The 14,752-nt window shown below is 40.2% G+C and overlaps 1 protein-coding gene across 1 annotated transcript; it reads right to left on the bottom strand.

Moving 5' to 3' along the window:
* Positions 1-1,332: 1,332 nt before the first annotated feature.
* Positions 1,333-8,191, bottom strand: GML (glycosylphosphatidylinositol anchored molecule like). The gene is made up of 4 exons (XM_031947508.1): positions 7,982-8,191; positions 5,913-6,015; positions 4,758-4,859; positions 1,333-1,876 (listed from the first exon to the last, which is right to left on the bottom strand). Exons 1-4 carry the CDS (start codon positions 8,189-8,191, stop codon positions 1,587-1,589), a joined length of 705 nt encoding a protein of 234 aa, XP_031803368.1. The 3' UTR covers positions 1,333-1,586.
* Positions 8,192-14,752: the final 6,561 nt, after the last annotated feature.

Genomic DNA, 14,752 nt, shown 5'->3' with positions numbered 1-14,752 from the left:
TCCATGATTTCCAGTAACTCAGGATGTTCACCTAGATGTCCTCTTCTTCTTCCATCTCTTCAGCCATATTTAATCAGTGATCAAGTCCTGCCCTTTCTACTTTTGCAACCACTCTAGTGTGGACCATTATCACCTTATGACTGACTTTTGCAATAGCCCACAGGATGGGCTTCTTGCCTTAAGCCTCTTCTCACTCCAATTCATCTTCCTGTATTCTAAAAAAAAATCTGATTATATCACCTTCTTCTTCAGTCAACTTCAGTGGCTCCCTATGGCATCCATAACAAATTTTTAAATTTTCTGTTTGGCTTTCAAAGTCCTTCCTCACCTGGCTTCTTCCAGCCTGACTCTGCTCCTACCTTCAACTCTCCCCCCCCCCCCCCCCCCACACTCTGTGATCCAATGATACTGGTCTCCTCCTTGTTCCTCAAACTAGATATCTAGCTCCTATCTCCAGGTATTTTTTCTGATTATTCCCCACTCCTGGAGGGCTCTCCGGCTTTATCTTTGCTGGCTTCCTTCAAGCTTCCTTCAGTTTCATCTAAAATCCTACCTTTTGTAAGAAATACTTTTTAATTTTAGATTCCTTTTAAAAAATTAATTCCTTTAATTTAAAATCTGCTGAGATTACTGCCTATTAATTTCATTTGTAGATGGTAATTTGTAAGTTGCATGTCATCTTCCCAATTAAATTGTGAGCTTTTTGAAAGCAGGGGCTGGTTTTACCTTTCTTTTTATCCTAAGTGCTTAATACAGTGTTTGGCTGGCACATATTAGGTACTTACTATATGCCAGTTGATTGACCAATTTGACGACTTCTAGGTTTTCTTCTTAAAACTTTGTACTTTTGGTAAATTTGGATAAAAACTAGAGGACAGGAGAAAGCAGGGATTCTTTCCCTAGTAGCAACTGTGTGACTGCTGTTTGATGGAGAAAGCCCTGCTGGTGGAGGGTGCCACCTGTATTTATAGTTGGAAGGGTCCTTACAGATCAGTGACTCCAATCTCCTTATTTAACAATGGGGAAACTGAAGTAAGTATAAGGGAAGTTGCATACCCAAGTTCTAATGGTGAACTAGTGTTGTAGCTTGAACTTTAATCCAGATTTTCTCATTCTTTTCAGTCTTTCTACCCTCAAAGAAAAATGGATTGCTATCATATCATGCCCATGTATTGAGTGTGAGGGGAGAAAAAGAAAGGGAAGAGACACAATGTAAATAGACAGGGTTCCTGCCCTATAGAGCTTCTACTCTCGACACACACTCAAATAAGAATTGACAAATTGCAATCCATGTTAGGCAAGTAAGAGAAACAGAAGATGAGTAAAATTTTCTCAAGAAGACCCAGTTTCAATCCAAAAATATTTACTTTTATTAACATTTAAGCAATGGCTTTTGCTTTCAGCCCACCCTTCCCTATTAATGCCTTGACAGCATGGGAGTGGAAGTGAAAGGGGGGAGAGGAGAGAAGGCTATAAAATTATAGGGTTTATGACCTCTCCAATAGGACATGGCTGTTAAAAAGCATTGTTGCTAGGGAATGAGTGTGATGACCATTTTTAGGGCTCTGTGAGATGGAGGATCCAGGTCACAAGCTAACCTGAAGCAGGGCAGGCAGGAAGCTTAGAACTATCACCAGCCCTGTGTTGCTGACCCTCTGATGGGCAACGCCTACTAAATTATTCTGGCCATAGATGTCTGTGTCCCCCTCTGAGGTGAAGGGGATGCCAAAGTTGCATAAATTCTCAGCACAACAATGGGAATAGACAAAAGCACTCGGAAATTCTTTCTCGTATGAAAACTTTTGATAATAGTAATCCAAAAATGGGCACAATTTATGACACTGCTTGGAAACAAGCAAGTAGCGATTGGTCAGCCCTGTGGGAAGAAGAAAAAAAGAGGTGAATTAAAAAAAAACCCAAAACTCATTGTTTAATTGCCCACAATGGTCACAAGGATGCAGATATGATAGGCAGGATGGAGTAGACGAGAGCAGATCTGGGGGTCAGGAAGGTCTAGGTTCAAATACTGCCTGTGGCCCTCACTAGTTGTATGGCTGTGTGCATTTAACCTAGAAAATACTGTAAGACCAGAAATTACAGGGCAGTTGCAAATCCACATGTGGAGGTACTTTATACTCTAAAAGTGTCCTATAGTTATGGATTACAGGTCTGAACTATAGTCATTAGAAAAATAGCCATCTATGTGCTTTGTACTATATACAATGCTGCTTCTCATTAGCCACATTAACTCCAATAAGCATTTATTAAATTTCTACCATGCACAAAGGACTGTGATAAATACTAGTAACAAAAAAAAATCAGTTCTTATCTTCAAAGAGCATATAGTCTATCATGAGGTGGGAAGGGGGATATACTCTAATATATTCCACTATTTGAATGCACAAAGAATCTAAAACTGGACAGAATCTTAATGATCATCTGATCTCACCCCTAAGTCTCCTCCTCATTATCACTAGCAAGGATGACTTCTAGTTGACTGAGAAACTAATATCTCCTGAAGTTTACCATTTCACTATGAACACCTTTCATTGTATGGAATCTTTTTTGTTTATTTTTTTTTCTTTTAATGAATTTAAAATTTGCTCCCTGAAACCAACTCATTGCTCTTATCCCTGCTTCTATGGTCAAACAGAACTCTAATCTCTTTTCTTTGAGGGGACCTTTCAAATACTTGTAAGCAATTTTTATGATGCTGCCCCCCAAAGAAACCCACTTCTTTTTCCCAGCCATCCCATTCTTTTGGCTCTCCACAAGGCTAGGTGATTCAGAAAGAGAGCAAGAGAGAACAGATTTCAAGCTTTCTTATAATAGTAACACAGAGAATGCTCTCTGACTTCCCTTGTTCCTTCAATCATTTTTATATATGATGAAGCCTTCAGTCCCATTATTATTCTGGTTATCCTCCCCTACTTTGTGGGAATCCTTTCAAGAATGAGATGACTAGGATGGAAGTCAGTTGACAAACATTTATCAAGCTCCTATTACTATGGGCTATATATTGGGGGGGGGAGAAAGAGTTGAAAAGAAAGAACAAAACGTGGTCTCTATTCTTAAGTCCACATTCTAAAGGGGGAGGGAAACTGTATAATGAAAGTAGACAGGAAATGAAAATTAAAATGGAAGGCAATTTCAGAGAGAGCATGGAGCAGGGAGATGGGGAGGGAGGGCACAAGGTAAGGCTGGGAAATGGCCGGGAAGAATCCACGCAAAGTTGTCAAATACTGATTGGTTGTCCTTTGTTCTCAAACAGGACCAAAGTGTTGGAGTCAAACTATTGTGTGTTCGACTGTGGCTGATCAGACTAATATGACCTCAGAATGCTATACTACAAGTTAGGCACAAATAGTCCATATGATCACTTGGGGCACAGAAAATATAAAAAGATCAGAAAATCAGGAAGGGAACAAGCTGAAGGGCTTTAGATACTAAACAGAGGGCTTTAGATTTGATATTGGGAATAGCAGGGAGCCACTGGAATATAAACACGTAAATATGTTGTCAATTTATCATTTCTACCTTCACATCTTACATGAATCCCCTTCTCTTCACACAGCCATTCCCCTAGGTACAGGACTTCATTATCTCATGAGTCAATTACTATAAACTTTCTCATTGATCTCTTAAATCTGTTTTCTAACAGCTATCAAAGTGATCTTTCTAAATTTCCAGTCTGAACACATCACATACCCATTCATTAATCTCCAGAAGCCCCATTAACTCCAGAATTTTCTTTTTGACTTTTAAGCTTTTGCAACCTGATGCTTCTTTACCCTTCCAATCTTTTTTATACTTCCTGAACATACTGTATGATCCAATGACCCTGACCTGCTTGGCACCCTTCACACAACTGCATCACTACAATGTGTGCCTTTTCGTGGGCTATGTCCCACACATAGAATGCTCTCCCTCTTTTCCTTTACCTACTGGCTTCCTCCAAGGCTCAGCTCCAACCATATTCTCTCCAAGAGATCTTTCTGGTTGCCCCTCTCTACTGCCATCCAACCAGCATCTTCCCTCTAAAATTACCTGCCTCTGGAAGTTAACTGGCACAGTAGATAAAGCATCAGTTCAGAAGTAAGAAGTTCAAATCCAGTCTTGGATACTTAACACTAACTATGTGACTCTAGGCCTGTCACTTTATCCCAATTGTCTCGCAAAAAAGAAATAAAATAAATATAAATTTAAATAATAAATGAAAATATAATTATAAATATGTAAAATAAATATAATAAATATAAAGTTTTACCTTTATTTTGTATATATTTTATATAGGGCACACAGATTTTTACATGTTGTTTCCCTTATTAGAATAATAATGCTCTCTGAGGCAGGGGCTGTTTCAGCCTTTTTTTGTATTCTCCAGTCCTTAATACAATGCCATGGAATATAACAGATGCTTAATAAATTGACTCACTGACTTTAGTGCTTTGTACACAGTCAGAAGGTAATTAATGCTTACTGAGTGCATGAATATTGAATACATGAATTAATTGAGTATTGAGTCTCAATGCAAATGAGTTACCACACCCAAACAAGTTGGAAATATGGGGTGAGAGGAAATGATTAGCACATAGACTCCATTCTTCAACACTACCAAAAAGTGAGTAACTTGTGGCTCAAAGGGCGTAAGGTCCCTGACCTAAGCCCATGTCCCTGCTTAACTAAATCCATGTTCTACTCAAAAGCCTTCCCCTGTCACTCAGGTAAAGAGAGAGAATGAGGGGTAAAGAACTTACTGGTACCCACGGTGATGCAGAATGCATCTCCTACATTGCACTTCTCTGGATTCTTGCAGGTAAAAGTATTGACCTCCTCACACACATGACACGTCAGAAATACTGTTTAGAGGAAGAAATAATGATCATGAAGGGGTAGATGGTGGCACTCCTATGAATGTTTCCCAACCTTTCCCTGGCCTGAGAAGGTCTGCCTTCTATCCTCTCCTCCCCCTGATTTCTGCTTCCTAAATTTGAATCCTAAAACCTCACACCTGGATCAGATCCCTAAACTGTCCCTTGAGAAGGATGTTCTCTATTATATCTGAAGCAGTAATCAAATTCCAATTTAGAGACATCTACTGACAGTTCATTCACTCCCTACTAAAGCAGTGCCTTAGTTTGGTGGCAGCCCTCCTTAAAAAGGCTTTTCTTTATAGAAAGATATAATATGCCTTTCTTCCACCTTCATCCATCACTTTTAATTTAGTTCTTAGGAGTCAAGCAGAATGAGTGATTCTCACTTTTATAGGACATCAGCCAAATACTTGGCCAACAGAGAGAGCCTGTCTTCCTCAATCTTATTTTCTTCTTAGCTTTCAAAGTCCTCCCAAAACTTGGTCCCTTCTAATTTTCTTATTCCTTATATCCTCTTGTCAATCCTCACACACTCTATGATCCAGTGACATTAACCTCCTGGCTCGTCTTCCCAGGAGATACTTCATTTTCCATCATGGATGGCCAATGTCCCATATTTCAAGAGGATCACAGAATATGGAGCTAGAAATTATTCAATCCAACCCACTCATTTTACAGTGGAGGAAACTGAGATCTGAAGGGGTTCTATAGCTTGCCCATAGCCATGTGGCAGAGCTTCTATTCAACTAAATCAACTACCTTTTCATCTATATCATGACTCTTAACAAACCCAACTGGCCCACCTCCTAAAAAAGCCTATTCCAACAGGGCCTGGTAGGACCAGAAGAATCTGCTACTTTGTTTACCAGATCCGAACTTGTTAACTAGCCCTCTTGTTATTTCCCCCTTTTGTATCCAGGACCCTGAGAAAATTATATATTATGTTATAAAAAGTACATATACTCATATGTTATATTAACAATATAACATATTATTATATAAAATTATGTAATAATAATATATTATATGAGGTCTTACTTTGCTTTCCAGTCAGGGTGATGTTTGCTTGGAGCACTGCCCATGCCATGGACAGCAGGAGCCCGAGGACCAACTTCATTTCCTCTGCAGAGTCACACCTGCCCTACAGAAAGAACCAATATATTAGTATGCCAGGATTTATTTTATGAGCCATTACTGACAGTTTAATTGTTCCATTCCATTCTGTTCCACCCCATCCCATACAAAAAATATTTGTAAAGCACTTAGCCTGACATATAGCCATGTGCTTTTCCTTTCCCTTATTTTATCCCACTGCTGCCTCATTTTCATACCATCCTATAAACTTCCACTTAACTAACTTCAACTTACACAACTATTTAAGTGCCTGTTAAGTACCTGTCCCTTGATAGGAGGTTGGGGTTACATCATTATATATGTTAAGCGATCCTGTCCAAGAAGCCTACAATGAAATTATATGTTGTATATTGGATTACTTGCCATCTGGGAGGGTGTAGGAGGAAGGAGAAAATCTGGAACACAAGGTCTTGCAGGGGTCAATGTTGAAAAACTATCCATGCATATGTTTTGAAAATAAAAAGCTTTAATAAAAAATGAAATTAGATGTGGGCAGAGGGGCCCTGGAATAGGAAAATGTGTGCCGTAATCCAGAGAGTGGGACCAAAGGATTTTTAGAGGTAGAAGAATTCTTTAGCAATCTGGTGTAGCCTATGGACCCCTTCTCAGAGCAAGGCTTTTAAATGCATAAATACAGTATTATAAGGGAAATATTCCTTTAAAAGTTCAAGGATCCCAGGTTAAGAACACTTAACCTTATAAGGATAGATCATCTAAAATTACAATGATCACTTTATAGATAAGGAAACTGGGGGGCCAGACAGAGAGGGAAGTGTCATATTAACAAAGTTGAGATTCAAATTCAGATCTTCTTAGTGACTTTGGGGCAAAGTCAGAACCCAGCAGAACAAAATTTCTATGAAAAATCTAAGGAGGGAGATATCCCTCTCTCAGAATAGCTGAGCGAGGCCCTAGGATACTGTGTGAATGCACAGCCCCAGCTGAGGCTGATACTTCCCCTTTCTCCCCACTCTCAATTCTAGAGTATTCCTGAGGAGAGACCTTGGATCATCTCCCTAATATTAGGATTAGGAGCTGTTTGCCTCCCCCAGGCTGAGATGGGCCATCACACTCTGCCTAGAGACCCCTGGTTTTATAAGTCATAGGACCATGGGATTAAAAGTTGGAAGGAACTTTTAGAGACTTTCCCCAATTTACAGATGAGAAAATGTCTCAGAAGGGTTAAGAGGCTTGCCCGGAGCTATTGGCTAGGGAAGCATCAGTCACTAAACATTTATTAGTAGCATGATAAAAAGCCAAAGATCCTTTTAGATGGAATCTTTGACCCTAGATTGGCCAAGAAATTTGATCTTTTTCAGAATCTCATTTCCTTCTTTGTAAAAGGAGAAAGTTGGAGCAGATCACTTCCAACCTATGTCAACAAACATTTATTAAGCACCTTCTATGTACCAGACACTAGGGATCCAAAAGCATTCATGAGCACCTACTGCATGTCAAACACTAGGAATCCAACATGCATTTATGAAGCACCTACTGTGTACCAGACAGGGATCCAACAAGCATTTATGAAGCACCTACTATGTGCCAGACACCGGGAATAAAAAGACAAGAACAAATCAGTTCCTCTGCGGAACTTGTCCGCTAGCATTTATGAAGCGCCTCCTATACGCTAGGTCCTGTGCCGAGTGCTGACACCACTCGCACACATTTAGATATTTATACAAAATACATACAGGACGACTGAGGGGGTCAGCAGCTGGGGTTGGGGGAGGGGAATCAGGGAAGGCATCCTGTGGGAGACGGCCCTGAAGAGCAGAAAAGGGCATCTCTCCCCAGCTTTAAGTCCTCGTTCCAGGGGGACCAGGAGTCCAAGCAAGGCCTCCAGCCCCAGCCCTGGGCAGTGAGCTCCGAGCGCAAAGCTCCCGGCTTCCACAGAGAACTTGGCCAAGCTCGGGCAGGTGCCTCCCGCTGGTCTGGGGCTGGGGGAGGGCGTCCCGGCTTCGGGTTCTTACCGGGGGGTCTGTCTGTCTGCCCAGATTCTCCCCGGCTCGCTCTTCCGTCCGGCCCCCTCTCAGCACGGCTTCCAGAAAGATCTCACCCCGCGGAATCCCAAGGGGCCTTGTGGCTCCGCTCCTCGGCCTGCGGGGGCAGAAAGGGGCGGTGCCGGCCAGAGCCTCGGGCCCCGCCCCCTCCCCGCCAGCCCGGGGGGGGCTGCGCAACATCCCCCGGCCCAGCCTTTATGAAGGGTCTGCGCTCTGCCCAAATCGTCTACTGACACGCCCCCAACACACATTCATAACTATTTATCAAGGGTCGTGTCTGCCCCCAAAATCCACTAATGCAGCTCTAACATACTAATAAACATTTAATAAGGATTTCCACTCTGCCCAAAAGCCTCTGCTAACACACTCCTAATAATAAACACTTACCGAGGGTCTCCAATCTGCCCCAAAGCATCTATTAAATATACCTCTAATCCATTAGCAAGTATTAAGCGCCTGCTGGGTACTGGGCCCCGCGCTAGGGATACAAGTTCAAAGAATGAAACAATTCCTCCTCGCATTAGAATGCATAACTCGATGTCTAGACTATAGAACTCTTAGAACCTCCTTAGTCTAAGATAATTTTTGTCAGGCTGTTTGATGGCAAATTCTGTAGCCAAAAGCACAGCCAAAGAATGAAACATGGTTGGCCTGAGCCCATTCCCCCCAGCATGGCAGATGGACATATCGGGCTGGGAAGGTTCCAGATACTGAGGGAAATTCCAGGGTTAGAAGGCAGCTGAGTCCTAATGTCAGAATCTATAGATTCAGACACAGAGATATAAGAGGAATAAAGCACGAACAGGACAAAACAGGCAATGAAATTATATTTGGGGATTTCAATGTAAGTTTCTCAGGCCTAGACAAATCTAGCTCAAAGACAAAAAAGTTCTAAAATGGAATTTTAGAAAAGTTAGATACGGTAGATCTTTACAGATTGTTGATTAAGGAAAAAAAAGAAAGGACTCTAACTTTTTCTCAACTATATGTAGCATTTTTAAAAAGTTGAACATGAAGTAGATTTTCCCTTCATTTTTCTCATCTCATCCTTTCAGTTTTTATAACCAATCCATCTAAGGTGGGAAGAAGGAGAAGGGAGGCGAATGCTAGTGAAGAGGATTCTTCTTTTAATAATTATAGAATTTGTTTTCTTTTCTTGGATTTTATCCCAAATATTTTGTCATAATTCTTAATACATAGTATTTCTTCATTGTATTAGGGATTTACTTTGCTTGGCTCATTTCGCCTTCATCACTAGGGCTCTCTGGCTTCCTCCTTTAATATCTCTTACAATTTCCTCATATCTGTAATTACTAGTTATTTTTACTTTGGTCCCTCTAAACAAGATCAAAAAGGGAGTTGTAGGCTATGAGAAATCATCCTTAGTTTTTTCATCATGGAACAGAACATCCAACAACCATGGCTGGTCCCAATTTCCTCCAGCAGATTCAATCTGGAACACTGAGGCTTGTGTGGATCATGGTGTTGGACCGAGTTCTAGGAAAGAAAGCAATCTGAGATCTTGGTGGGATCCAGATTTCAGCCCCAAGTCACAGTTCTTTATACCAGTCCTAGTCTCTGCCCCTTACTACTTACTCTTAGATGAGATGTCTAGACCCAAGTCTTGTCCCACTTTAGTAGGGAACAAAGTGAACTGCCTAAAAACAAGTTTGATCACATCACAAACTCCCTGCTCCTTTGTAGTCCAGATGCAACAATATTGCAAGGAGCCTGGTCCATTCTCCTTTGGCAGTCCTGGCCTGGGGCCAGTTCCTGTGCTCTTGCATCAGTTTTCAGGGAGATGCATTCTCTCAGGATTTCCCTCTAGGTTGGAAGTCCAATGGTTTCAAGACTTACTTTCTGATTAGAACTATATAGGATGGGGGCACTCATTGGCATTTTCCTGACCCTCTGCTTTGTTACTGTACTTTAACTTTTCTGGAGGTGTTACTTGGGAGAGGTGGGCTTTCAAGTCACCATCTTTGATAAGAATCCTCAAACCCTGGATAGAATACTAGACCTGGAGACTTTGAGCAAATCATTTAACTTCTGTTTGCCTCAGTTTCTTCAATTGTAAAAATCAGGATAATAATGGCAATCTACCTTGCAGGTTGCTATAAAGATCAGATGAGATAATATTTATATAAAAAAAGCACTTAACATAGGACTTGGCAAATAGTACATGCTATATAAATATTTATTTCTTCCTTTCCCTGACTCATAGACACCTAATAAAAATAGTTTCTCACATTTTCTTAATATTATCTCCAAGCTGAGCTTGGATTTATCCACCTAAGTACACTGGGTATAACTAACTGGTTTATGCTTCAATTCCACACTCACTCTCAACCAATCAATTGATCAACCATCAATTACCTGATAAGATGGTAGATCTTTGGTATGGTCCACATTCCTAATGAATAATTTTAATTAATTCCACCTTCCACCTATCAAGAGAAAACCTAAGGTATTAAAAAACAGGACTAGACATTGTTTTTCATCACCAAAAAAGAACCAGAATAATTTTATACTATCCACTGTTCATCCACAAGATTAAAAAAAAAAGAAATATTTTCTTATAATTTCCCATCATATCTCCCTCCTTTTTTGCCTTTACCTCCATCTTTCTCATTTCATGATGCCTTCCCCATTTTTCAGTAGAAAAATTTCTGAAGGTTCTAGATTCAAATTTTCCTATGTTTCCTCTGCCACCAGTGTGATCTTGAGCAAGAAGTATTCTATATTCAGTGTTTTAAGGCCCCTCCAGCCAGGAAACCCTAGGATTCAATGTAAAAAGATTTAAAATCCTAAAATTAGGGCTGGAAAGAACCAAGAAGTCATCAAATGCACTTCTTCATGTGGGTCTCAATATTCTCCCCTGAAAAAAGGAGAACTTCAGGTTAGATGACCCCTAAGGTCTGGTATAAATCCAGAAACTATATAACTTCTAGGAATTCAATGATTTATGATCCTTGGACTTTTTCTCTTTGATTTATTTGGTTTAAACATATATCATTCTGAATTAATGACAAAGAAAGTACTTCAAAAGTCCTGTATTTGGCTGTCTCTCTCTCTCTCTCTCTCTCTGTGTGTGTGTATGTGAGTGTGTCTGAGTACCTGGGAGCTATGGTGTACCTCAGTGCAGTGGATCTAAGAATGAAGAAGGCATATGTGTGTATCTGGAGAGCTGTGTATTTGTAGGAAAATGTGTGTGAGAGTTGTGTGAAGATGAATAAAAGGTATACAAGGGAGAGATCAATGATCTGTGTTAATGAAGCGGTATTTTCCAGAGCTGTATCCCTAGGTAGTTTGGAAAGAGCCTCCTACTAGGTGAACTGGACAAAGACCAGCTCCCAGGAAGTGACCAATCCATGACTACCAGGGTTATAAAAGAGATACCTTAAACCTCATTTATTGATAAGTAAATTGAGTCACATAGATGCTGAGAAATTTGTCCAAGATCACATAGGTAGTCATAGACAACATCCAAATCTTCTGACCTTAGGTTCAGCTTTTACTCATTTCATATTTGCTAACATTATACTGTGTGCTGAAAAAATAAAATTTAGATAAGATGTGATCCCTGAACCTATGGACTATCTAGTCATGTTAGCTCCTAAATTGGAGTGGTTAGTATTGAGTCTGATATTCTCATTTGACAGACAAGGGAACTGAGTCTCGGAGAAGAAAGGGAAATGAGCCACCTGAAATCATAGAGCCAGTTAATTTTTTACCAGACACTTGCCCTAGTTATCATAAGGAGCAGTGATAATAAGGAGAAAATAGCAATGTGAAGGAAATCAAGTCATACTGGATTGAAAGGAAAATGAGCTTTTCTCCTTTCCTCTGCATTCTTCCCTTTCCCTTGTCTCTTCTTCCTTTCTGTCCATTCCCAATTTCTTTGTTCTCTCAAGGATCCATGGGGCAGCTAATCTATTCATCATTAGCAATTTCTATAATTTCTATGGCTGAACAAAATGAATTTCCCAGTGACCAATTTTCTGGTCCCCACATCCAGTCTCATCCTCCAAAGCCCATTCTTATGGCATTCCTGGCAGAGCTTGCCACTATGCTAGCAGTGTCTTTGATTATCCAGGATCCATACCAGGTGCCCTGGAGGAAGATTCAGTGAGATCCTCTCTCCATCTTTCAGGGTAATTCACTATGAAACTCATTGAATCGTCTTGGAATTCACACGTTCCAAGTTGGAAACATTTTTTCTTAGTCTTGTATTTTTAGTAATCTCAAGAAAAGTCTAAAACCACAGCTTTGTTTTGAAAATATAATGGTCATTTGGTTCTCTAAGAATAATCTTCCAATGGGGAGATGTAGTCCTGAATCATTAAATTTCAATGGAAGCTTAAAATAGGGGAAGAAGTGGCAAAGAACAGCAATCTTAACTGAGAGGGAAAGAGATTCTGTTATCTGCTAGGGATTCTCCTCTCTCCCAAGCTGCGGCTTGACACTTCCCTCAGGCCTACCCATCAACAATTTTCTGATTAATATTCACCGGCTGAGAGTGAGAGACAGGATGGGCCGGCCACCATTCTGGAGAAGGTCCAGGATTTAGAGAGAAGTTATCAACAATGCTATTGTGAGATGGGATTGGGTAGGGCTATACGGTAAGGGCTGTGACTACAGAGTGAGACATGGAGTTCCAAGATGAGAGGCTTGTATTTGAGATCCAGTCAGTTCTGCCTCTGACCCACTATGTGACCCTGTTCCTTCTCTGAGACAGTTTCCAACCCTGTCAGATGAGGGGATTAGACTAAATTATTTCTGAAATTACTTCCAATTCTGGCAATCTACTGTTTACAGGCCCTTGAGGGAACTACAGTGGAATGTAATGGATCAAGACACATTGAGATGGGATGAATAAGAAAGGAAAGTGGACATTTTCACTGATCCTCAAGACCAAAATTTTTTCCAAACGAGGCAAAATGATTTCAGCTGTCTTCATAATCTAGGACTCCAAGAATCCAAATGAAACGACAGCTCTTTGCGCTAAAGAGAAGACAAATAATCTCTAATGGTTTACTCAGTACCCTTCTCCCACTGCCCACCACACTTGGCAGAAGGGCTGCAAAAGTGGTCTGTGGGCTTGCAACAGAATTCATCTCCAAATGGCCAAAGCTGGCATGGGCTACAACCACAATACACATCAGTCCTTGGTACTGCAAGAGAGCTCCTGGTTGAGAAGAGCCACGTCCACCAGGATAATCTTGCTGTTGCCATGTACAGTGAAATCCTGATTCTGCTCCTTTCATTTAGCATAAGATATCTCTTTCTAAAGACACAAAGGAGACCAGAGTAAAAGCAGAAGATAAATAGAAGTGATGGAGAAATAGGTAGGCAGCTATGGAGGCAGAAAACCATGAATTAAAATCCTGCTTCTGACACATCCTAGATTCGTAACCACAAGGCAAGTCGCATCATTTCTAATTATAAAAGCTAGATAATACAAGTAATTGGCTGACTGGTATCAGTATAGAGAATTTCCATGTTGGGAATTCTCCCACATCAATGAAATCAAAGGTCCAGCCCTCCTCACCCCTCTCTCCCACTGAAAGGATCCTTCTACTCTGACATTCTATGTTTTAAATCTCTTTAAAATTCTGATATTATCTCTTTTAAAGACTCTCTCAACCCTGAAAGGTTATGTTTCATGTTCCAGAGTTTCTGTATTTCTGTCATTATTTGTCTGAGATCCCTTTCAGCTCTGATATCTCCTACTCTAAGGTCCCCTCTGGCCAAACCTTCTCTGTTCTAAGGTCTCATTTCATTCTTAGAGCCTTATATCTTAAGTTTCTTCCACCTCTGACATTCTACATTATATAATTTTACATTCTAAGTTATGAAATCTTTCCCAGCTAAATTTTCTTCTTAAATTTTATTAGTGCTTACTGTAGTAAACAGTCTCTTCTTACATTAAAACCTCAATCACTGTGGGTGAGAAGAAAGACAAAAAGAAAGTTCCTCTCCATATGGAATTTGCATTTTGCTTAGGGAAACAATATGTGGACAATCACGTTTAGACAAAATACAAATTAAATTGAAAGTGGTATAGACAAAATACAAATTAAATTGGAAGTGGTATAGACAAAATACAAATTAAATTGGAAGTGATACCTGAGGGAAGGCAATATAGTATTGAGGGAGACTGGGGAATCCTTCTTGCCAAAATTAAAATCTAATTTAAGTCTGGAAGGAAACGAGGAAAGGGGTAGGAGGAAGGGAGGTCAAAGAAAAAGAGTATTTCAAGCATGGAATAAAGAGAAATATCCTGTGAGCTGGGACATAGGGAAGCATGTAGGAGTAGCAGCATAGTGCGTATTGGGGAGCGAAGTGTAAGAAGATTGGAAAGGGAGAAGGGACCACATTGTGAAGAAGTTGGCTTTAAAAAATCAAACAGGATTTTGTAGTTGATCATAAAAGTAATAGAATGATTTAGAAATTGCTTTTTATGTGAAAAAGATTTAATTTCTGTATTAAAACTGTTGAACTTTAAATATATCAATTTTTTTTTCTTTTCCAGAGGTGGAGCGCACAAGGAGTATAAGCAAGTATTGTTCAAAAATCTGTCCATTAAAAAGGAAGTTTGCAAGAAAAGTATTCCAGAATTATTATACAGGCTGCTGTGTTACCAACTTATGCAATTTCAAAAAGCCAGGAAAAGGACACAAGCTGGGAGCCAGTATTCCCCTGCTAACAATGGTGTTTGTAGCATGTTTCACCAGGGCC

The sequence above is a fragment of the Sarcophilus harrisii genome, chromosome 1 (assembly GCF_902635505.1).
Source record: "Sarcophilus harrisii chromosome 1, mSarHar1.11, whole genome shotgun sequence".
NCBI classification, from domain to species: Eukaryota; Metazoa; Chordata; class Mammalia; order Dasyuromorphia; family Dasyuridae; genus Sarcophilus; species Sarcophilus harrisii.
This window is presented reverse-complemented; position numbering and strand designations above follow the sequence as displayed.